At 48.3% G+C, this 24,524-nt stretch overlaps 1 protein-coding gene across 4 annotated transcripts in view; it reads left to right on the top strand.

Moving 5' to 3' along the window:
• Positions 1-22,318, top strand: part of runx1t1 (RUNX1 partner transcriptional co-repressor 1) — a 46,222-nt gene extending 23,904 nt beyond the window's left edge. For 2 of the 4 annotated variants that reach the window (XM_077008562.1, XM_077008559.1), the window contains exons 2-11: positions 4,305-4,442; positions 5,514-5,755; positions 7,045-7,134; positions 10,264-10,445; positions 12,664-12,929; positions 13,563-13,660; positions 14,114-14,330; positions 14,531-14,599; positions 16,674-16,864; positions 18,097-22,318. In XM_077008562.1, coding sequence (XP_076864677.1) covers positions 4,328-4,442; positions 5,514-5,755; positions 7,045-7,134; positions 10,264-10,445; positions 12,664-12,929; positions 13,563-13,660; positions 14,114-14,330; positions 14,531-14,599; positions 16,674-16,864; positions 18,097-18,375 — 1,749 coding nt within the window. In that variant the 5' untranslated portion in view covers positions 4,305-4,327 and the 3' untranslated portion in view covers positions 18,376-22,318. The remainder of the gene's footprint in view (positions 1-4,304; positions 4,443-5,513; positions 5,756-7,044; positions 7,135-10,263; positions 10,446-12,663; positions 12,930-13,562; positions 13,661-14,113; positions 14,331-14,530; positions 14,600-16,673; positions 16,865-18,096) is intronic. The other 2 variants (XM_077008560.1, XM_077008561.1) reach the window with 2 other exon arrangements.
• The last annotated feature ends 2,206 nt before the right edge of the window (positions 22,319-24,524 follow it).

The following is a 24,524-nucleotide window of genomic DNA, read 5'->3' as shown; positions in this document are numbered from 1 at the left end:
AGCGCAGTGAGTGATGTAACAGATATGCAACTCTGGCGAAGCTTGCGGTATGAGTGTGGAAGATCAGGCAGGACTTGGGCTGGAGCTGGAGAAGACGTCTGCCTAAAGCCCCGCGCTTAGATCGGCCCGACAGAGGCTGATGTAAGCGCGGGTGCCAGAATCCTGCTGTGTGATGGCTGTGCGCGTTCTGCCCCGGTGTCTCCTCTAATGCCCCGGTGTCTCCTCTAATGCCCCAGTGTCTCCTCTAATGACTCACAACTCGCAGCGGGAGAAATTGCTCGAGCTGCTCCTTTACTTGGGTGATTTTATGATTTTTGAAGTGGAGATTTGCAATAATTTGCTGCTTCCATATTGCAGCGGGGAGATAGCAGAGAGCCCGTCCGGCAGCTGAAATCCTGTTAGGGAGATCAGTCAGTGGCAGCCTCCACAGCTGCTCCCCGGCTGCCACCCGTGCACGACTGCCAGGGACAGATAGCGGAGGCAGCAGATGGACTGAAACGTTCCTGCAGATCTAAGGTGCTGCTGCTGGATGAGACTGTATAATGTGTGTGCTGTTGGATGTTTTCAGCGCTACAACTTTCATTTTCGGGGGGCCCTCGTGAAGTGTGAATGTTAATTTGAAATGAATATTTGTGACTGCCCTTAAGGCAGATAGGCAGTATGGAGTATATTACAGCATATTTACTCTGCGGTACACTGGCTGAGCAGCGATACAAGTGTCTTGATGAGATTCACAAGGGCAGTGTGAGCTTCTGTCCATTTTTCACCTTTCTAGTGAAAGGAGAGACCGACCCCCTGGAGCCTGTGTTCCTTTAGCAGAGAACTGACCGGCATTCGCAGCTCTTGGAAAACGATGTGCGTGAAAAGGCATTTAATGGTCGTCTGCGGAACTCCAGTACCGCACTAACGAGTAAGAGAAGGAAAAGGCCCTTTCTGGGCCTGCATGAAACCTCTCAGCACATCACTACCCATCTCAGGCCGCTCAGTGTTCATTTACGCGGTTCGTGAGGCAATCTCCCGTTCGTAAAGGAGCGAGCGGCAAACGCGCGGTACACCGGTCGGCCCCGCGAAACGTGCGAGGGAGGATGTGCACGCTGGTTCGTTTCTCAGCCGGTGTCAAATCTCTCGCTGCCTTGCGCGTGCAGCGTTTCTCGCGCACAGGACACCTCGGCACGCCTGCGGGAGCCATTAATGATGTTATTCGCTAGGCCCTTCGGATCGCGTGACCAAGCGTAGGTGCGACGGCGCGTTTACGCTCCTCTCCCGTGCCAGGCACGGCGGTTCCAGTGAGACGCTGCTAAGGATGAGTCATGTCTTCACCGCATTGTGGTCTGCCTGCAGTTCGCGCGGCCTCGGGCCGCTGATCAGAGATCAGTTGCCACCAAATTCTTCAACTTCCTGTGGATTTTGCACTGATGCGTTTTGATGCATCTGCCAAGGAAGAGAAGGGAATTGGAAGGACTTTATTGAAACAGAAAGAGCGTGTGCCATCATAACAGCTCCCTTACGTCCAGCCTGCCCGAGTCAAAGCGGTAAACATGAACGTGCTAAACGAATTACCCTGGTGAATCATGGGAAGATGGCGTTTTTGCCCTGGTACATATACATGCTCCTGTTTCTACTCTATAAAACCACACTATATTTTCTTATTTCTCCTCCAGGTCTGTGTTTCTGTAGAGCCTCATACAGTGTCCGGGGCGCGTGTGTGTGTGTTTGTGTGTTTGTTTTGGATGTCATATCAGATGTGTGTGGATTAAAGCCTGACACAACACTTCATCATACATCCCTGTCAGGTGGAGAGCAGGGATGAATTTTAACTTGGGTAATGGTGAATGTGTTCTCTTTAGCTCCAGTCCGATCTTTCTGACCCAAGAGTTAATCCCTGATTACATATGTAGAAGCAGCTTTCAGAGGTGCATGAGGTCACTGGCTAGTCCATCAAGTGTAGACAATCACCATAATATGTCTTTAGCAGGCATAATGTCATCTTCATACTGAAGAATCGTTTTACGAGACTTTCTTTTTAAATTAATCACAAAGGCAGCTGCATGTGTCCAGTGTTTATGGTTACAGATATATTCCTTTTATCCATTTGAAATCCTTACAGCATCTCGAGTGACTCATCAATGTCATCTAGTCATGTTTTAACATTTCAGTCTAAATGACTGGCAGCATGCTGGGATTTAAATGTTAAATCGGGGTTCAGTGCTGCATGCTTTCAACCTTCATGGAACATGCTCCATACTCAAATTAAGATCAGAAGCTCTGTGTTCTAACCTTAACGTAGCCCAAATTAGATCATTGGATGCATGGTTTAGCATGGGGTAGGGATGTGTAAGCTCAGAGTTCAGATTAGAGGACTCTCTTGTGGTCCCATAAATCTTCATGATGTTGTCCAAGCTAATCAGCTTTCTTTAACCGTTCTTGACGATGCATTAAAGATTGCTCTGTCAATACTGAAGTGAAGCAGTTAAGTGTAAGACTTACGGTTTTATTTTAAAGTTGATTTTTTACCATCCTGTCTGGATATCAGTGACACTATCTCTTTATTGTCTGGAGAAAGAATGAGTGAGTGATTGAGGAAGGAGAGGAAGTGTGTTCTCACTGCTCAGACTGGCCATCTGTTTGAGTCTGTTATCAGCAGAGAGAAGGCTGGGGTTGTGTGAGGACCAGGTATGGGCCAGATTAACCATGCTTAGGGTAGACACACACACACACACACACACACACACACACACACACACACACACACACACACACACACACACACACAAGGTTCCTGGGAAATGGTGGCCACATGGGGCTGAAATTCCCACTGAATTGATCTCCTCCAATCTGGCAGGGGTGTGCTGGTGGAGCAGCCTCACTCTGGGAAAGAGAAAGCCAAAGCTAAGACCCCTCCCACCCCACCGCATCCCCTCCCAAGCCCTCAGGATGATCTGAGCAAAATGTGTTTTGCTTGTAGTTTACTTCCGTGCTGTGTGCAAGGGCTTAAAGACACTATTCATTTTGCTGAGGTGACACAAATAAAGTGTTGAGCGCATGTTTTGTTAAAGAATTTGTATATTTCTAATGCGCAACAGCAATGTATCCTTTTACGTTTTTCCAGTGTGTATGATGTCATGTGCTATTTGAACTTGTCTGGAGGTCTTCGGTCCAGATGTGAGGGTTCTTAAAAGCATCTGTTTCCTCCTTTTCCTCATTAGCATCAGCATCCTACCTCTGGAACAAAGGCTTCAGTTTGAACACACACTGCAGTTGTGCAATAACCTTCACTAAGGCACAGCACTTCTAATCAGTCCCATTGATGGACTCCCTTAGCAAAAAAATGTCCGGGTGTGACATCTACGCATTCTCAGAACCATCTGGCTCCACCGGGCTTTGAGTGGAGCGGCATGGGGCTGTGGTGTTGAAGTGTGAGCTTATCTAGCAGGCCGAAGCTCTCTCTCTCTCTCTCTCTCTCTCTCTCTCTCTCTCTCTCTCTCTCTCTCTCTCTCTCTCTCTCCGTCTCCGTCGGCCTCGGCTGTGGTCAAGCATGCTGGTGTCTGGAAGGTGTCCCCTGACCACCAGCTGTCCAGCTGTCTCGTGTGTCCCCCTGCCTCAGATAGCAGCACAGAGTGCTCCCTCCCTGGCCCTGGCCTCCATGTTTGCTATCACCCTACCAACCCCACCTCCTCTTTTGCCCTCCCGTGCCACGTTCAGCGCGGCCGTTCGATAACAGTATTTGCTTTTTGGATACAGTTCAATGCTGCTGATAGCTGCCATTGTCTGCAGGTCACAAGCACAGTGACTCAACACATGTGGCACAGCTGGCCTCTGTTTGGATTAGACCCCGCCAGTAATGAAGCACGTGAGGGGTTTTAGGCTCTGTACACACGTGGCACCAGGCTGTTCCTCCTGAAGCAGGTTCACGCGCGCGGGCTCTCACTGTGGTGCTCCTGTGTGTGTGTGTGTGTGTGTGTGTGTGTGTGTGTGTGTGTGTGTGTGTGTGTGTGTGTGTGTGTGTGTGTCAGAGGAGGTCAGGTGTGTGAGAAAGGCAGCTGCTAGGAGATTGTGGAGGTCTCACCAGAACTGCTCCACTTTTTGCCTCCTCTTTCTCTCTCTTTCTCTCTCTTTCTCTCTTTATGTGGATTTCTTCCTCGTTCTTGGCTCATCGCTTCAACCTTGTCATCTCTGAGGCTGAAGATGTGGGTGCTGTATCTTGAACCCTGTCTCTGTGTGTGTGTGTGTGTGTGTGTGTGTGTGTGTGTGTGTGTGTGTGTGTGTGTGTGTGTGTGTGTGTGTGTGTGTGTGTGTGTTTCCAGATCGCACTGAGAAGCCCTCCGCCATGCCCGACTCTCCTGCCGATGTGAAAACACAGTCCAGGTTAACTCCACCTACCATGCCTCCTCCCCCCAGCACACAGGGAGCTCCCAGAACCAGCTCCTTCACTCCAACCACACGTGAGTACCACACACACACACACACACACACACACACACACACACACACACACACACACACAACATGCACATAACATACACAGCACACCTATTAGAAGCAGAAGTGGACACAGTGTTCCTGTGTAGTGGAGGGCAGGGCAGTAGCAGCCTACCTGTCTCTGACTGGTGTGTGTGTGTGTGTGTGTGTGTGTGTGTGTGTGTGTGTGTGTGTGTGTGTGTGTGTGTGTGTGTGTGTGTCTGTATGTGTGAGATTGAGAGAGAGAGAGAGCATGAGCATTGCGCATGGGAACCCGGGCGACTGCCAGGATGACTCGGTATCAGCTCGGTTCTGCGGCTCCTTCCCTGCCCAGGCTGGGTAATGGAGTGGCGTTGTACGGTCATCATGGTGAACATGCCCCTCACTCCCTCCACGTCAGGTCCCTAAAAAACAGATCACTCAGACTCCGCAATTAGCGCTTATGAAAAAATGCAGGCGGCAAACCGGCTCCACGGCAACGAGGAGCCTTTTAAAGGCAGACTCTAATTACACATGCTGAAGGCTTAACAAAGCAAGCTCTTTGATTCCCCCCCCCCACACACACACACATACACACACACGTACCACCACCAGCACCACCATGTAATTGTTACCAGATGCAGCTGAAGGATCTCGTTTCTGTGCCATTGGAGAGAGGCCAGACAGGCCAGCCTATCGCACAGCCTAATCTCATTAGAGCGACGTTGACGCCACGCTGGATCCGTGCTGGCGTATGGTTCGCATCACGGCAGCGGGGGCCACGCTCCACCACACGTACGCTCCCCCCGCGAGGTCTCCGCTGTCTGACGTGCAGCGGGGGAGCACATGGCGTCGCGTGATGGGAAGCAAATGCCGTTAGCGGCGTGAGCTCGAGCACATATGAGTGGCGTGGTATCCTAAGTGTGGCTAACAGGGCCGGCTCACAAACAAGGCACGAGGGACTGGTTTCCTAAATGTGAATTCATCTTAAACATTTTTAGAATCTTAGAAGTCAGCATCAATCACCCTCCTGATCGTGTTAACCGCCTCTCTGGCTTTTGGCTTTTTCCTCCTAGTCACGAACGGCACCAGCCACTCTCCCACGGCCCTGAACGGCGCCCCGTCTCCGCCCAACGGCTTCAGTAACGGCCCCTCCTCCTCCTCCTCCTCCTCGCTGGCCAATCAGCAGCTGCCGCCGGCCTGCGGGGCCCGGCAGCTCAGCAAGCTGAAGCGCTTCCTCACCACGCTGCAGCAGTTCGGCAACGACATCTCGCCCGAGATCGGCGAGCGGGTCCGCACGTTGGTGCTTGGCCTCGTGGTGAGTTCACGCACGTGACGCTCGATTCGTCATGATCCTCGTTAACCGCATAAAGTCTACGTAAAAGCATTACAGAACACAACAGAGAACAACACAGTCAACGGAAACGAATCCGTGTTATTTCTCGTACACATCGAAGTCTGTTGGACGAAAAACACAATCCCTCATGCGCCACAGTGGTCGCAGACGTTCACAGCTGGGCCACAGTGTCACGCCACACCCAGCCCTAAAGTCCAGCTATAGCTGCGAAAATGTTCCTGTGCATCGTATCTGGTTATGAAATAAGTGGTTGTGGTGAAACACTACTGCCTGTACCAAGGCCACTTTAATGAGCCTCTCTGAAGGAAGGCTCCCCCCTTTTTTAATTTTTGGCGCTTGTTTGTTTATTTTTCACAGTGTCTACACGCTGAGGCTTTCTTGTGTCCCCTTGGCTTCCATAACTCCCGTTAATATGCTCTCCTCTCTGCCTTATTGAAAAGAGTGACACACTTAATTAGCGCCGGCGAAGCCGGAGGAAAAGCTCAGGAGGCTTTCTGGCTGTCAAAACAGGCCGCTGCAATCTGGGCGAACAGATGTAAGCCTAATGTAACAAAATTCAGGTCTGGGAAATGAGGAAAAAGCTGTGTGTTTTTCTCCGGCACGCTCCCTCTCTCTCACTCTCTTCCCTCTTCTTCCGCCTTTTCTCTCACTTCGTCTTGGAAATAACATATTGAAAATTGAAAATAGTGTCACCATCCTGCCAGTCTGTTAGAATGAGATAGAGCGGTGAGAGTGGGGGAACGAAATTAGTCGGTTCTGTCTTCCCTCCCCACCACCCACCGCGCTGGGCGTTCACGGCAGGCGCAGGGCGGCTGGAGGGGCTGATATACGACGCCGGGGCCGAGATCAGAGACCAGCGGGAACCTATATCCTTATTATTATTAAACGGATCAAGCCGCAAGCGCGCGTGTAGTGACGCGCGTGTAGTGATAGCGTAGTGCCGCCTTATCTCGTATCTTACACGCAGGAAGCAATAATGACAGTTAACGTACTGCATAAGGTTTACCGCTGACATGGCGATTGCCACGTGTGCATGTGCGCAGTCAGTGTTTGCACGTTTAAGGGAGCAACTAAGGCAAAAGGTTCTGTATGTGCCAACCTCTGCCTTCCCAGCACCCAAGTCAAAGCCCAAATCACTACATCTACGGCAGGACACAGATTTGCGCCATATGATGAATATTACCACATAATGCTTTCCATGTGTATTCATGTGTGTTCTATTCTCTTTGTCTTTCCCTTGTATTTTGCAGAACTCCACTTTGACCATAGAGGAATTCCACTCCAAACTGCAGGAAGCGACAAACTTCCCGCTCCGACCTTTTGTCATACCGTTTCTGAAGGTATTGCAAAAGCCAGCGATCTGGGAAGCGTTCACACAGCTCCACAGCTGACACACAGATGTGCATATTTCTCTCAGCCCGCTTTTTCGGGTTCTCTCCCTCTCTCTCCGAGTCTGGGGAGAGGCGGGGAAAGCTTGAATGGATACATGGTTTCCGCATGAGCTGAAAAATCTCGAGTTTCCTCTTCGCTGGGAACTCGTTTTTGTTTCTCTCTCTTTTTTTCGGTAATATTTTATGGGGAAATAAGGAACGTGAACTCACGTGAGACACAAGTGCATCAGTGCAGCGGGTCTTCCAGCACAACATGTCTTTTTGTTCGTTCTGCATGATGGACTCCCCTGTTGAGTCATCGATTTTCTCACATGGTGGATGTTTGGTGGGGGGGGGGGGGGGGGGGGGATGTGGGACGTTTGAACGTTTGAAACCATTAGCGAAGCAACGTGAGCCGCTGCTGGCCTCTAGAAGAACACCAGCCTGTACCATGCTCTCATTCCATTTGTCACCGGGCTACTTATCTCATTACAGCCCAGAGCGCCTGGTGTCTGTTTATGTTGGGCCACTTAAATTGAAATGCTCAAAGAAATAAATGGATCGTGCTTTCAAAAAGGAGTTAGAATTGCAACGGGGCTTGATTTTAAAGCACTTTACTGATGTCACTTAAAAAAAAAAAAAAACAGGGTTAGCACATTTAATAAGTGTGTGGTTTATATTTGGGCCGGAGAATGCATCCTGGTGTGTTCCTGGAGCTGGACCGTGATAGTATAAGGAGACGCTGGCGTGTGGGTCCTGCGATATTTCCCTCTCTTAAGCCGGGCTCATTCGTCCTCATCTGCTTAGACGTGACAGCTGTTAAACAGCACAGTGCTCCTCCCTCCGGTATAACCTTTACACCCTCGCTGCTCCTCCCTTTCCCTCCAAGCTCAAACGCGTACACACACTTTTTCATGCTGTAAGCCACGTGCTCTCGCTTTTAGCCGCGCTAAAGTGGACGCAGTCCAGGCCCGTGCTGCAGGAGACCGGCACGGCACCGCGCCCTCGCGGTTCAGAGAGAGCGCCATCCGCTCTCTCTATCTGGGGATTATCGGACCGCCGGACGTACGCGGTGGCGGTGGTTTCTTGAGGGGCCACGCTGGTCGCTGATGGATGCGGAGAGACGTGTTGGGATACAACCCCCACCCTCCACCGTCTCCCCACCCCACGCCATATGTTTACTGTATCACACAGTCAGGAGAGGCGCTATCTGCTATCCAACATGCAACTTGTGTTCTCCCTCTGTCTCTCTTGCGCATTTTCTCTCTCTCTCTCACTCTTTTTTCTCGTCTCTCAGCCTTTCTCGCCTCTCTCTCTCGTCTAATTTTAGTGCTTTCCCTCAAAGGAGGCTTTAATGACAAATACCATATGGCTGTGGGAACAGGGGGCTTTTATAAGTGCACAGAAGCGCAGCTGCAACAATGTGCATTAGAGGCGTTTTTTCATTAGGCTAATGTCATCTAACGACCCTCGCTTCAGCGCTGGGTTTGCCGTGAAGTGCTTACTGGAAGGGCAATACGCACTGTGTTAATGATGTAATCTGGAGTCAATACCAGCTCACTGCCTTCGTGTGAACGGTGTTCCTGGATGATTTCTCGAAATGGCTGTTTCTTATGTTACTTAGATATTGGGCTGAGCTAGAATATGAAGCAGATTGTTTTGTTTTCTTCTTCTTCTTCTTCTTCTTCTTCCTGATGAGTGAGTGGGGGAGGGGGTCCAGAGAACAGGCATCCGTCCCAAGCGGCCTGCCAGCGCATTAGCAGCCGCGAGAACGCCACCGCGGGCTAGCGCCCCGAGGAAGGGACGATTACCAACATACACGGCTCGCTTTGCGGCCTGCCTTTGATTCAGGAGTTTCCATCTAGCTGTGCGCTAATGGCCCACATCAGGACAGAGTTGGACAGACAGGCGCTAGGCAGCATTTATGAAGTAGCGTGTTTGCTCTGTCTTTAAGCAAAGCTTACACATATGTCTTCAATTACAGTGAAGGATGCCCATGTGCGGTGTTTCGGTGAGCAACCTGAAGTCCTAAACTTCCAGTCCGATGGCTTGGTGTTTTGTGACAATGTGGAATACATAGCTTGCTACATCCACTGACACTGGAGATGGCCTAGTACTAATTGTGATGACCTCCGAGTAATAAACACTGAGGTCATTGCAGTCAAAGCAATCTCTCTGTCCTCTGGTAATTACCATGGAAAGTTGTTAACACTGCATTACCTCAGCCAGTGACCGGAGAACCTTTCATAGCCCGCGTCCCTGTTGCCAACTGAAGTGTTTACATTTTTAATAGAAGCTAGATAAAATATTTTCAGAGTCTGTAAGCCAAAAAGTGTTCTTTGGAATTAAGAGCACATTTCACGCTCACATTTCAAAGAGTCGTCCCGTCCACACCTCTGAGGTGAAGGCCGTGTATCTCTGAAATGGCACAGCAGTAATTGCGTGTGGAGAGAGGAAGAAAAAAAGAGAGATAGAGAGAGAGATCTCAAGGAAAGCAAGAAAAGAGAGTCAGCGAGAGTGGAAGAATAGAGTTGATCATGTGCTGTCAGCTCATGGTGATTTGACTGGCGTAATGCCCACACTGTTTCTGGCTGGGGTGCTATGAAAACCTTTCATCTGCTGTAAAGAATGCCCCTCTGCACGGCTTTGAAGTGGCAAAGCCGCCCGAGTGCTTCTGGAGGAAGCCGGGCCCCCCTAGCAATCAGTGGCCGAGAGAGACAACGAGGAAATCAGGGAGAGAGAGGGAGAGATAATGCTGGCCGTTCTTCTCCCACCTGCTTTGAAGATGGCACTTTCCATGTTGACTGTGATTTTATATGCCCCTGTGCCAGTCAGGGGGAAAGCTGAAAGCACTAATGCATGGTTTGGGTCACACAGCTGAGCCTAACCTAGGCAGAAAGCACCAAAGTATAGGCCCGAGGCTGTGCACTGTATTGTATTATTATTTTTTTTTTACCCTTGGAGAGCTTCCCCACAATCACTCTAATGGGTAAACAATGCTCGGAGAAACACTGGAACGTGTCCAAGCGCACGCCACGCCACACAACCTTTCCTCTGACTTAGCGCGGCGCCAGAGCTGACCGCTATCTCCCCCTGCAGGCCAACCTGCCGCTACTGCAGCGGGAGCTGCTGCACTGCGCCCGGCTGGCCAAGCAGAACCCGGCGCAGTACCTGGCCCAGCACGAGCAGCTCCTGCTGGACACCAGCATCACGTCCCCCGTGGACTCCTCCGAGCTGCTCCTGGACGTCAACGAGAACGGCAAGAGGAGGACGCCGGACAGGTGGGTGTACCGCCCAACACGCCCACACCTTCACTCCCACACCCAGCGTGGCAGTGCAGAGAGAGAGAGCTGTAATAAAGAGGTTGATGGTGGCTTCCTGTCTCCAAAGATTTGCCAGTTTTGTGCAATGGCTGAGTGACCAGGAGACTACAGCCCCTCTGGGACTCAAGGTTCCCAGCGAGACGGTACCGGCAGGCGCAGCAGGAGCTCGGTGTGGATGAGCTGGGCTAGTCTTTGCTGGGATGTACTGTGAGCAACTCTTTGCATACTGCAGTTTCATGCGCCATTGGGTTTCTCTGCAGCTCTCTTTAATGAGGCAGAACCTGGCTCTCCGAAAGAGGAGAGCCTGCGATAGACACATCTGGAGAATATAGAAATACTGAGCGTGTGTGTGTGTGCGTAGGTGCGTGTGTGTGCGTGTGTGTGCGTGTGTGTGCGTGTGTGTGTGTGTGTGTGTGAGAATATGTGTGTGTGTGTGTGTGTGTGTGTGTGTGTGTGTGTGTGTGTGTGTGTGTGTGTGTGTGTGTGTGTGTGTGTGTGTGTGTGTGTGTGTGTGTGTGTGACTGTATGTGGGTGTTTGAGTTCAGTTGAGTCTGTAGTGACATTACTCAGTGTGCTGCTGGAGGCCCAGTGAGCAGTGCAGGACAGGAAGCATTAGCCCTCTAAACCCAGACAAGGTCCTGCTGGAGAAGGAGAAGGAACATGGCCATGAAGAACAACGCCTGCATCCTCCATATTCACACCAGCTACCCAAACCAAATGAATGTGTCGTTTCTGGGATCGATGTACACCACCTTAAGTCCTCACGGCCAGAGCCGGCCTGCGTTCCATCCTCTCCTGTGGGGATTCTTTGCCCGCTATCCCTGTGGGTTTACGGGTGCGGTGGTGGGGGGGAGGGGTGGGCCTGGGGGGGTTCAGCCCATAACACGTACAGATGAGGCGCACGCCCGCATCCAGCTGGCTAAGCGCTTCTCTAACTGCTTAGCTCGGCAACCCGCGCCTCGCCAGTGGCCCGGAGGAGGGGAGAAACGCAATATCGGAATCTGAATGGGACGGCGTTCTTAACCGTACAGCACAATGTCAGGCTACTTCGGGCTGATTAATATCAAAGGGTCCGCGGAGGTGAGGGAGCTTCCCAGAATGCAGCTTGTCTCTTCATTTAGAAGAGAAATGTGTGAGAACACCTATTTGAATAAAATATTCCATTGTGCCGCACGGCCTCCGTATATGTGAAAAGTGAAGAGAAAAAAAAGAAGCTTGAATTTAAATGAGATTCAGTGAGTCCCTGGTGATGCAACGTAAGTGTGTGAGGTGTAGAGTAAGTACAAGTCTTCCATGTATGTGCAAATTATTAAGTGATTTTCTTGCTTTTAAGAGAATTTCTGCATAGTCCAGGTGTTGTGTTTACAAAAAAAACAATAATATGGTGGCAGAAAGAATGCTTTATGTAGAAAAAAACTTGGCACACAAAGATATTCTTCAAGGTGTTTATCTGAATAGGGTTTGAGGCACTGTTTTCAATTCTGCACAAGGTAGTATCTTGCGTCTTGAATGAGAGAGTTAGAGTCTGGTACGAAAGTGGCTGTAGGAGGCGGAGCAGAGAAGCAGGCGCCTCTCGTAGGTGTGGGGGAGTGTGTGGTGGGGGGAGGGGCTTTCTGGAGACCATATGGATGAGCATTAGGAGTCCATAAAAGCGACTCATTAGGAAGTTGAGCGTGTTGGAGTGCTAACAGAGGGAGCGCTGCCTCTCTGCAGTGACAGGGGCGACTGGCGCGATGATCTTTGTATCAGCTCGCGCTCACACGCTTGCACGTGGCGGGTGGGGTCGGGGCGGGGGGGTGGGAGGTGTCTGCCGTGCTTTGACTCAGACAAGAGAGCGTACTTGAAGGTCGCACGCCATCAAAACCCCTCGTTTATAGCGGCCGCAGTCTGTTCGTCGGGCATCATTGTGCCCGGTGCAGGAAATCACAGAAAGCTCTATTACAGCTGAAGCTGTTTCAAATAGGCTCTCGGCACAACCCGAACCAGAATACAGCGCACACACACACACTCACACACACACACTCACTCACACGACACAGACAAAGGCCCGTGCAGTCAGGCAGCCCACATCTCTTTCACCGGCGTTTTCTCACAAGTGTTTTTGCTCAAAGCCGGGCCCTCTTCATCTCCGTCTCCCTGTCTAAACCTCCTCCTCCTCCTCTTCCTCCTCTCGCAGGACCAAAGAGAACGGCTTCGAGAGGGAGCCCCCGCACGCCGAGCACCCGAGCAAGCGGGCGTGCACCATCAGCCCGGGTCAGCGCTTCAGCCCGTCCAACGGCCTGCCCTACCAGCCCAACGGCCTGCCCCACCCGACGCCCCCGCCCCCTCCCCCGCCCCCACCGCAACACTACCGGCTGGATGACATGGCCATCGCCCACCACTACAGGGACTCCTACCGCCACCCCAACCACCGCGAGGTCCGCGAACGGCCCCGGCCCATCGGTACGTGGCTCAGATCTCGCCGGCTGATGGAGCGGCGCGGCCCGTGGAGGTTAAATTAGGCACCGGCTCCTTCTTTATGCTGATTGGAAGGGTAATATAATAGTAAATGTGGATATATATCCCCATCTTGACAAATGACACCCAAATAGGGGTGCTAAAAATACAAACCTACGCGATGGTGCTGCTCCGACGTGATGTATGAATGAGATATATCTGAGCCTGGCAGGCCTAATTCCACCAAGAACGAGAGTGTGCCCACGGGCAGCGCTGCAGAGGATAGTGAGGAATGAACGTGTGTGTGTGTGTGTGTGTGTGTGTGTGTGTGTGTGTGTGTGTGTGTGTGTGAGTGGGGGCAGGGGGGGTGAGCGATGAAGAGTGTGTGTGAGTGTGTGAGAGATGGTGGGTGTCATGAAGGACCTGAGTGATAGCCCTGAAACAGACGGAGCCAGCAGGAGAAATGGGGAACCACGGCACAAATAGTAACGAGCCTGCTCCTTTCTTCCTCTAATCTCTCTCTCTCTCTCTCTCTCTCTCTCTCTCTCTCTCTCTCTCTCTCTCTCTCTCTCTCTCTCTCTCTCTCTCTCTCTCTCTCTCTCTCTCTCTCTCTCTCTCCTTTTATTCCCCCTCTCTCAGGGATGCATGGAGGGGCTCGTCAGGAGGAGGTCATTGATCACAGGCTTACAGACAGAGAATGGGCAGAGGAGTGGAAGCACCTTGACCATGTAAGAAAAGTAATAACATTTTTTATTACTATTCAAAGCACCTTTGTGTATGCGTGTGTGTGTGTGTGTGTGTGTGTGTGTGTGTGTGTGTGTGTGTGTGTGTGTGTGTGTGCGTGCGTACACGTGCGCGTGTGTGATTGCGTGTGTGCGTGCAGGTGTGTGTGTGTGTGTGTGTGAATGTGAGAGGGTGTGGGCAGACGAGAGAAACGTAACACATCTGTTAAAAGTGCAAATGGAAAGTTGAATTGCTGTTCATGTCTGTGTATGTGAGTGAATATGTGTGTTAGCATTAGCATAAATGATTGATATGGCCCCCGTAGCCTCTTACGTATCATTTTCTCCAAACCACTTGTGTGCGTTCATGCTGTGGGAGGGAGCAACACGTGCGTGTGTGCGTGCGTACTCAGAGTGTGTGTGCGTACTCGCCCGTGTGTGTGTACTCAGCGTGTGTGTGCTCCACAGCTGCTCAACTGCATCATGGACATGGTGGAGAAGACCCGGCGGTCCCTCACCGTGCTCCGGCGCTGTCAGGAGGCCGACCGCGAGGAGCTGAACTACTGGATCCGCCGCTACAGCGACGCCGAGGACCTGAAGAAGAGCTCCAGCTCCAGCAGCAGCACCAGCGGGAGCAGCCAGTCCCGTCAGCAGAGCCCCGCCAGCCAGGACAGCACGTCCGCAGGTACACACGCGCTACACACGCGCGCTACACACGCTAGCCGTGCCACCCGCCCCTCACCTCAGAGGTCTCAGACGACTCGGGTAGGAAGAAGACGGCCCGCTGCTATCAAAACAAGCGGGTGGTGGGAAAGAGCGGGCATGTTTCATGTGGACTGTGGAGGTGGAGCTTATAATGAATCTGTTCCCCTTTCTGTGCATCAGAGATCCACCGGGAGCTGCTCCACAGGCCGGTATCCGGATATGTTCCTGAGGAGATCTGGAAGAAAGCAGGTTAGCCAGTAACACACACACACACGCACGTACAGGCGCACATACACACACAGACACACACTCGCACATATGGACCGAAGGATATTTGAAGAGAAATGATCTGGGGCCTGTTTCATGGGCTGTTGATAATAAAGAGCCCTTTTCTGCCAGTTAATCACTCAGTCACACCCAGTCCTTGCTGAAATGTGTGAGTGTGTGTGGCGATCTGCTCCCAGGTGTGAGCGCGCTCCCAGCCCGGGGGCCGAGCTCAGGGTGGGCGGGCCGCGGGAGGAGCTCGGAGGGGATCTCCGTGCTGTTAGATCATAAAGCGTGCATGTAGTCAGCAGGAGTGCACTTAACTCCTGCTATTAGGAGTCCTGGAGATGAGGGCACGTTCTTCTCTCAAACCCATTTGAGCGGAGTGTCCGGTGAAGCATAGATAGCATGATTAAAAGACTTTGTTAAACGGCGGGTGATCTGGGTGAACTATGACGGATGATGGATACTGTAATAGGAGGTTGTTTACGCTGGCCTCTGCTCACTTAATGGCATCAGCTAAAGCAGTTGCTGTCTAAAGCAGTTGCTGTGTGGTCTAATTGGAGGCCTCATAAGAGCAATCCTACTAATCTTTCTCAATTAAAAAACGAGAAATGATTCTCACATCCATTTAGCTCGAGACGCTGCCATCACAACACCACAGCACCACTGCAGACAGAAATTCCATCCGAACGGTGGAATATAATCAGAGTGAAATATATCAGGAAACATTGTTCATTTTCCATGACCTCAGCCCATCAGACAGAGGACTCGACGCACCAAACCACCGTGGTTTAACAATTCAGTCCAATCCAGATGAAAATTGGTCTCCATTATGCAATCCCACACTGCAGTCACACTGCAATCACATTTATGATTGAGGGGGAAGGTCTATGTGACCATAACTGTCTATTTCTCTAACACAGGAGGCATCTACATAACGGTTTAATTCATGGCAATTTTGTCCATAAATGACACTCAAATGCATCTAGACACTTTAGCTGAACAGTGTCTATGTTCATTTTCTTTCTGTGCTCTTGGGATGTGAGATATACTTTACAAACAGTAAGGCTTAGCACATTTTATATATATATATCCTTTATTCTTTTACTTTGAATGACCGTTGTATATGAAAGGTGCTATATAAATAAACTTTGCCTTGCCTTTTACATATTCAGGATGATAAATAAATAAACATTTTTAATGCACAAGCTCAATAATTTCAATTTTGAAAACTATTGTTTAACTGAGCTATTGGTTTGTTTCACTTTGTGATTAGTTCAAAACCATTTTTGTTTAAGCAATTTTTTTCTTTAAAAATGAGCATCAGAACCTCACAATAGTTCTATAGTTCCACAGAAAATATATCAAATGAAGTTAAATCTCATGCACAAAACATAGAAAGATTTTTTTTCCACAGATGGACACTGTACACTACATTTTGTATTGTTAAACTGAGACTAAATATCTGTGACACAGATCTATCAGACCAGAGGACCAGAGGATGGGTGTTTGCTGTTTTCTGTTGTGTTCAAGGCTGAAGCTGGTTTAATTGTATATGCAAATCAGACAATTTATATTTAAATTATGCATTTCAATTGTGCTCCCAAAGGCTTGTGCAGCACACAATATGAAAACTGTTAGGACACTGCATGGAAAGGACATGAATATTCATTGTCTAAGTAGAGCTGGTCTTAAACAAAGAGCTGATCGACTCTCTTCTAAAACCAGACCTGGTACTTGTAGAATATTCCATGATGCATGATCCATCTCTAATAATATATAGGATATATATATATATATATATATATATATATATATATATATATATATATATATATATATATATATATATATATATGATATATATATATATATACACACACACACACATACATAATTTACGTAATTTACATATAATTTCCAAATTAAGGATATGAAAATGCTTTTATGAATTGATGTATTTGGTAGACAGGTTTTTGGTTGGCGTTGATAATCTCCTGTTTCCTTTGCACTGTTTTTCTCATGTTCGTAATGGCGCTCCTGACCTCTCCTTCAGAAGAGGCCGTCAACGAGGTGAAGAGGCAGGCCATGTCCGAGCTGCAGAAGGCCGTGGCCGAGGCCGAGCGCAAGGCCCACGACATGATCAGCACGGAGCGAGCCAAGATGGAGCGCACGGTGGCGGAGGCCAAGAGGCAGGCGGCGGAGGACGCGCTCTCGGTCATCAACCAGCAGGAGGACTCCAGCGAGGTAAACACACTCGCTCTCCCAGACGCCGCCGGCCCGGACCGTCACTCCATCAGCGCCGGGGGAGCAGGTGTCCCAGCTCGGCGCAAAATACCCCCCTCTTGTAATGGTGCAAGAGATGTGGCCCGCATATGAGCAGCTGTATGGGGAGAGCTTATCGATCTGCACCTTGACAACTTGTTCGTAAATGCATGTCTGTTAGATACTGTGATTAGTTGTCTTCTTCGTGCACTCTCTCAAAAAGCAGTCTGAATTGTGGTCACAGTTAATAATGAACTTGTTGCTGGAGGTGATTCAGCGGAACTGATCAGAATTCTGCTTTAATGATACTTTAAAGTGTTTATGCTGTTCCCATCAGTGTTTGATTAGGTACTAAAATTCAGGACACGTTTTCACAGCTGGTATAACTGTGAATATTCCTATAGACATCATCAAGGTCCAAAGTGTACCCTGTTATTATTATGGTCCTTAGCAAAATATTCAACGAATTATTCTGAAATAGGTATTTTTATTAGAAAGCCTTTTTTATATACAAAAAAAAACAAGATCAAACAGATGAAAGACACCGAGCAGGATAAACGCAGGTGCCAGACCATCCCCCGCGCAGGCAGGAGTCGTTTAGAGGGGGCAGTAGAGTGTTCATCGCCCGAGGGAGGGCCTGCCCTTTCCTTGTGTGTACAAGACACGTTGGACGCTTCGGCTGGTACAGATTCGGTTGGGGAGGATTCTGGGATAGACGAGCCATTTGTCAGCGTGCTGGGGGGTTGCGCCCGTGCAATCGTTGTGTAGGGGAGACAGCGGCCACATCTGAGCTGAGTACAGTGTTGGTGCCGACCTCTCCCAGGAGGATCGCGTCAGTCGTGCGTAAGAACCGCTGCTTCCTCTTTGTGCCCCGCACAAACTTTTTCGTAATTGCTCTTATTTGGCCTATAGACGTACACAATGAAGCGCAGGAAGAGGTGGGATCTGGGAGCACTTTGGACTTCACGTCCTGCCACGTCCTTTTTCCCCCACACCCTCTTATTACACCCAAACCTACAAAAGCAACCACACTTCGGTACAAATAAAGCAGAATTCTCCACAATTCTCCGAAACGGGAAGCCGGTGGTGTTTAAGTGGCGTTCTGAATGGTCACCTACTGTCTCCTTGTTTCCCGTGGCATGCCTAATGGCGCCGGAACGCGGCCGGCTCTCGTTTGAGTGCGCGGGGACCCTAACGTCTCCCTTCCCGTGCAGAGCTGCTGGAACTGCGGCCGCAAGGCGAGCGAGACGTGCAGCGGCTGCAACACGGCGCGGTACTGCGGCTCCTTCTGCCAGCACAAGGACTGGGAGAAGCACCACCACGTATGCGGCCAGACCCTGCAGGCCCAGCAGCAGGCCGACACCCCGGCCACGGTCAGCTCCTCGGCCACGCCCAGCAGCGGAGCGGGTAGCCCCGCGGACACGCCCACCGCCGCCACGCCCCGCTCGGCCACGCCCGGCACCCCATCCACCATAGAGCCGACGGCACGCTAGAGCTGGAGGTGAACTCGTTAAAAAAACCCTACCAGCCCACCTGGGACTCTCGCCTACCTTGCTTGCTTAAAGGTGGTAAAGCTATCGTGCTAGCAAAAGAGAAAAGACTGGCTCCAGAACGATTACCCACCGGAGGTCCATATCAGGTCATATTGACTTGCCATGATAGAAAACGCAAAGATATTCTTTGTTTTAAATTCTCAGTGTTTTAAATTCTTTATTGTTACTATAGCTACTATTGATTATTGCTGTTATTGTTATCTGTTGTCGTCATTGCTCTTTTCTGTTCGTGTAAATAAGAAGAAAACGAAACTGCGTGGACAGCTGAGACCTCTGGATGAGCACATTTGACCTCCCCGTTGACTTTTTTGGGTTTGTTTGTTCTCGGTTTGTTTCGTTTCATTTTCAGTACTCCTTTTCTTCTGCAGTAGCTGGGATCTAAAACTAGTTGACCTCATTGAAAGACACTTTACCAAACCACAAACCAAGGGATTAATTCATAGCTGTTGCAAACAAAGACGCAAATATGTGATTAACAAAGACATTGTTCCAAGGAAGCAAGACAAAAACAATGCTGGCAGTGGTGGCGGGGCATGCTGGAGTAGAAGATGGAGGCTTCTCTGGGTTACTGAACTCCACAGGCCCACCGCACAGTGAGCGTACGTGCAGCAGATTATGAAGGATGTCCATCGCTCATTTTCAGAAACTTCTGAAACTTCTAAACTTCTGACCGCTGGTCTGAGAAATAAAAGGTCTGTTTCAAAGGAATGTCAAGCCGTGCCGGGCTGAGTAGCTCGTGGCATTGTGGGAACTTCACACAGTGCCACAACGAAGGATGAGTCCCAAGCACTCACTGTCAGCCCCGAACAGGAAGTGGGGTCATTGGGTGAGCGGGACTGTAAGAACCTCACCACCATGACAGCGGCGCAAAGGGCTGAAACATGACCAGTATCTGAGAGGTGGGTTCCTCCATCGCTGGAGCCAGTACAGGAGCCTCCTCACCATGCCCAGCTATAGCTGGACCACCAGTCCTTGTTTCAGTTACTTTTCTTTTCTTTCCCCCTCTGATGCTTTCATTGTGTTGACCATTTGTGTCCTGTACTGTCTACGATGGTTATTTATTGTACGTGTTGGACAATTGTGATAATGCATAATACTTAAAAACCACAGTCATACCGTAAGGCTCATCCCCCTAGCTGGTGCAAAATAACATCCTAACTCGAGCTGCGTTCCTACTTGTGAGTGTTTGTGGTAGATCCCTTATAGTTCATAAAAAAACACAAAAAAAACACGCTTCTCCCATTGTTCTTGAAAAGAAGACAAAAGCTATCTCTCAGAGCTGCTGCTTCACTATGATCCCATCTCTTCTGAGAACTAGCATGTTACACGGAATGCTAACATAAATGTTTTGTACATGGGACGTTACATAAATGTATTTGCACTGTCACAGAGTTGCTCTCAGCATGCTTCGGTTGGGGTTTCTCAGTAGAAAGCCTTATGTCACAGGCTTTCGCTGTAGTGCTTCTTTACGTATCTGTGATTTTTATTTCCTGTAAAAAAAAAAAAAGGAAAATAGTATCACAGCCTGCTTTTGTTAATAATGTTCCTTTGTCCTGAACACAATAGCAGTCATAACTTTGCTTTGAATAGTTAAGAACAGTGCATGCACATTACTGAACGTTGTAGTATATGTTGTTTTTTTTTTTTTTTGTTTTATACAAAAATGAAAAAAAAAAATGTACAAAAACACACTAAGAAACTAACTTTCCAAATGCAGAGGTGTAAACAGACAGCTTTAACAATGCAGAGCACCAGGTTACACAGTATTACAAAAGAATTAACATGGAAGACAGCCAAAGACAGACACGAAGGACCAAAACCTGATTTTATCCAATATTTAAACATGAAAAAGAGAGACTCACTCAAACGCACCATGTCTTACTCTTCGTTTTATCCATGTGTTCATCAGGGGAAACCACCTTCAGTAAACCTTTCCATGTCCAAAACCGTCCCCGGTCTCCCGCCCGGCGCTACGAGCAGCCCCGCACCCGCAGTGAACCCCCCCGCCGGGCCCGAACAGCCCCGGTGGCTGCGGCCGGAGCTGGGGGACGAGAAGGCTTCCTCGCGTGTGTGACACTGCTCCAGGGTAATGAGCAATAACGCAAGCGGTGGCTCAGATCTGTTGCCCCCACTAAATTATGTTTCCTTCAACAAAGTTTGCAGTGTATTATTGTACAATTGTTAGTGCACGTTGAAGGATTTTTGCTTTATCAGCTCTAACTGGAATATCACGCCAAAAGGGTGACGTGGCATTGGGGTATTGGACAAAAGCAGCACACGTTCATAAATAACATATCCAAACATTAAAGTGTATCAGTGCATATACAGTTAAGCCATGTAATATAGAAATAGACCATTGATTAATTTTGAAACAATATGCCTAAACCTAAACAAAAACAAACGAAACAAGCTAAAACCTCGTTGGTGGCTTAGGAAGAGGAGGGGACTGAATGAGCACTCCCCCTACATGGCTGGGGGCGTTCTCCCCGACACCATGGTGCTAAACGTCGAGGAGGAGGGCGGGCTTGGAGCGGCCTCTACACTTCCTCTTCCTCCCTCCGCTCTCCTGTTTCCTGCTTCCTCTGTCTCGCTCTCTCGTCTTTTTCTAGACTCGCTGAGGTGGAATGATCCAGAAAAAGATAAAAACTGAAAAAAATATAAAAACGTTGAACGGTGTGTGACACCCCTTCACATAGCAGAAGCTGTGTGGTAGCTGAGCTGCCTAAAGCAGCCTTGTGTTTGAGAAAACGTACACAGTTACTGTGGTCAGTGTAGTCAGGGCAACCCGGGGGAAAACAAATGCTTAGTGATATGGAAGCGTTAAGGAACATGTAGAAAGCTCTCTCTCCTCCCTCCCTCTCCAATATGTCTGTTTTGCTACAACCTTTTTTCCTCTGTGGCAAAAAGTCTCACTCTACCTCTGACAGCATGTAACGAGCACCAGTCACTGAGCAGACGCTGGTCTAGTCAAACCAAATGGGCACACGAGAACAGGACTAAAACCCAAAGTTAAAAGCTCATACAGCTGCAAAACCATATCACTACTTGGTAACAATGCAGACCTCATAAAAGAGAAAACCTAATGAATAGAATAAATATGCTGGAAAAGAAAAAAAAAAAACTTTTTTATGTTACTTTACGCGTCACGCATACAGATCACACTGAGTTTGGTTTGTAGGTAAGAAATTAAAGTGGAAAAAATAAATGATTTCAGAGTTTTGACTCCATTTGATATACAGTGTAATTCAAGAAGTGGTCGAGTGAGATATGTGATATTTCCCTCCCCCCTCCAACCCCACCTTCTCTCCCCCTTTCCCGCTATTTCTTTCCTTCGTCGTAAGAAACGCTAGGCCGCTAGTCAGTATCGTCAAGGCTTATACTAAAGGGTCATACTAAACACGCCGCGCGGAGAAAGATGGGTGGTGATTTTTGCGCATGCCTGTTTCACCGATATGTAAGAGGGAGATGTACATGCTTTAGTTTTATCAGTTTTATTTTGTTTTCTTTTTTTTTGTAAAGCAAATAAACATTTGGCTTATGGAAGGGCAGAGGGGCAGACGGGCGTGAATAAATTTTTAATGTGGAAAAAATAAACTCAAATGAAAGTTGTTGTGCAATACTTAATTGAAACATGAACCACAGGTTAATGGTAGACTGTCACTGGGGGTGTGTGCTTTCTTCACACTTTGTCAGTATATTCTTGAGCTTTTGAGTCTACTATGTCAAAACTGTGGTTTCTTGTTTATTCTGTTTCTTTTGTGTTTTCTTCTTTTGTATTTTTTGGGGCTATAATCAATGGTCTGTCAGTCTGTGAATCTTTGCAGTATGATTCTGGTATTGTTGTACTCTTTACTGTGTAATAAATATGTTAATATCTGCTCTAGATTGTTCTGTTTGTCTCGTTTTCTGGTGGAAGATGAAGAATCCAAATGGAATTCAGAGGTGTTCATATGTAAATCTCTTCTATGGTCCATTCAGAGGTGTTTATATATAAACCTCTTCTTTGGTGCACTCAGAGGTGTTTATATGCCTCTTCTATGGTCCATACAGAGGTGTTTATATGTAGGTCTCTTCTATGGTCCAAGCAGAGGTGTTTATATATAGGCCTCTTCATACATGATACATGTCGGTGGGCACATCACTGTCATGGTGATGGGCGTCATGACACAGAGGAAGAACCACTGATCAAACACCACTCACCTGCGTTGCAGACAATATGCATTGTATGTATCTCATTAAAGGTGTGACTAGGGTTGCAGCGGTAACCGGTTTCACGGTATACCACGGTATTAAAATGCACGGTTATCATACCGTGTGCGTTTGCTTATTACCGGTAAAAAGCAAGCCAGCGGAGAAACTGACCCGCGCATGCGCAACTCCGCTCCGGTTCAGCTACTAAGCACACAGCAGTGAGAATGGCAGAAAGTGCATTAGACTTAACAAATTTTTTAACAAAAAAAAAAGCTTAACTAAAATCAGCGGCGAAAATGACGTAATCGCGGTGGCTCCGCCGGTGAGCGCGGGTATCGCGCGCTGTCGATTCGCGAGGTCGTGCACGTCTCGAATTTTGTAACTTTGCGCGCGTCGCGCCTCAGCGCAATGAACAAAGTCATGTTTGCAGGGTTCATACACCTTTATAAGGTGGAATTAAAGCACTTGTACGTAACTTTAAAGGTCCGTTTCAATATTTCCCAGCACCTTAAACTTAATTAAGTTAAATATTTATACATATACTCAAAATAATTCGCTTTTTATTAAATTATTTAATGGTTGTTTATTTTCAAAACGCCCAGTCTTAACGTCTTCACGTTCTCTCGTGTTTCGTCCTGGAATTACAAGAGGCTCGTATTTGTTAACGTAATACAAAAGAACTGTGCCGAGTCGCGCGCTACGGTCACTAGTGAAAGTGTAAATCCATAGATTTTTAAGGTCCTTGCTTTCACTGGATGTGAAAGATGCCATTAATTTACATGCGTTCATTTTCAAAATTTTACGTGCCTGTTTTTCATATGTTAAAACCAGACTCGGTGTGAAAGCCTTAAAATAGAAATCTCTATTGTGAGGGTCATGTCAGAAATAAATCCTCTCTTTCTGCAGTATCTGGTTATATTCTAACTTGGCAGTACAACGGACGTTTACAACAGTTGTTGATCAGACACTGACCCAGGTTGAGTTTATCAGATATTAAATAATTTAAACTTAAATAATTGTACTGAAATCCATGATTTAGGTTTATCTAATTTTGCAGTATTTATTTAAACATGTGTACAGCTTATTTTTTTAAAGGAGACATTTTGTATACAATAGTTCCAGGTTTCTACAATAAATAGTTAATTGAACAAAAAAAACTTGTAATTTCTTTAAGGGTCAGTGTATCTTTTAATAATATACAAACTAACTGTGATACCGTGATAACCGTGATACCGCGGTATTTTCTGAGACGGTTATCATACCGTGAAAATCTCATACCGTTGCAACCCTAGGTGTGACATTAAATCCCCCTCCCATTTGTTATGAATACTTTAATGTAATTTTCCTGTATTTAACCTTTAACCTAGCATTAATGAACAAACGTATGTCCTGGCAGGATGAGTCATAACTGCTACGGCAGCCTTTGGCCTGCCTCTCATAATGGCCTTGGGTAATGAAGCACAAGTGTCCACCCTGAGAGCAGGCTGTGGGAAAGGAAGGACTAGCTCCAGAAGGACTAGCTCCTGAACGACTAGCTTCAGAAGGACTAGCTCCTGAACGACTAGCTTCAGAAGGGCTAACTCCTGAATGACTAGCTCCTGAACGACTAGCTCCAGAAGGACTAGCTCCTGAACGACTAGCTCCTGAATGACTAGCTCCAGAATGACTAGCTCCTGAACGACTAGCTCCAGAAGGACTAGCTCCAGAACGACTAACTCCTGAAGGACTAACTCCAGAAGGGCTAACTCCTGAATGACTAACTCCTGAAGGACTAACTCCAGAAGGACTAGCTCCTGAACGACTAGCTCCTGAATGACTAGCTCCAGAATGACTAGCTCCTGAACGACTAGCTCCTGAACGACTAGCTCCAGAATGACTAGCTCCAGAACGACTAGCTT

The sequence above is a fragment of the Brachyhypopomus gauderio genome, chromosome 6, assembly GCF_052324685.1.
Source record: "Brachyhypopomus gauderio isolate BG-103 chromosome 6, BGAUD_0.2, whole genome shotgun sequence".
Taxonomy (NCBI): domain Eukaryota; kingdom Metazoa; phylum Chordata; class Actinopteri; order Gymnotiformes; family Hypopomidae; genus Brachyhypopomus; species Brachyhypopomus gauderio.
This window is presented reverse-complemented; position numbering and strand designations above follow the sequence as displayed.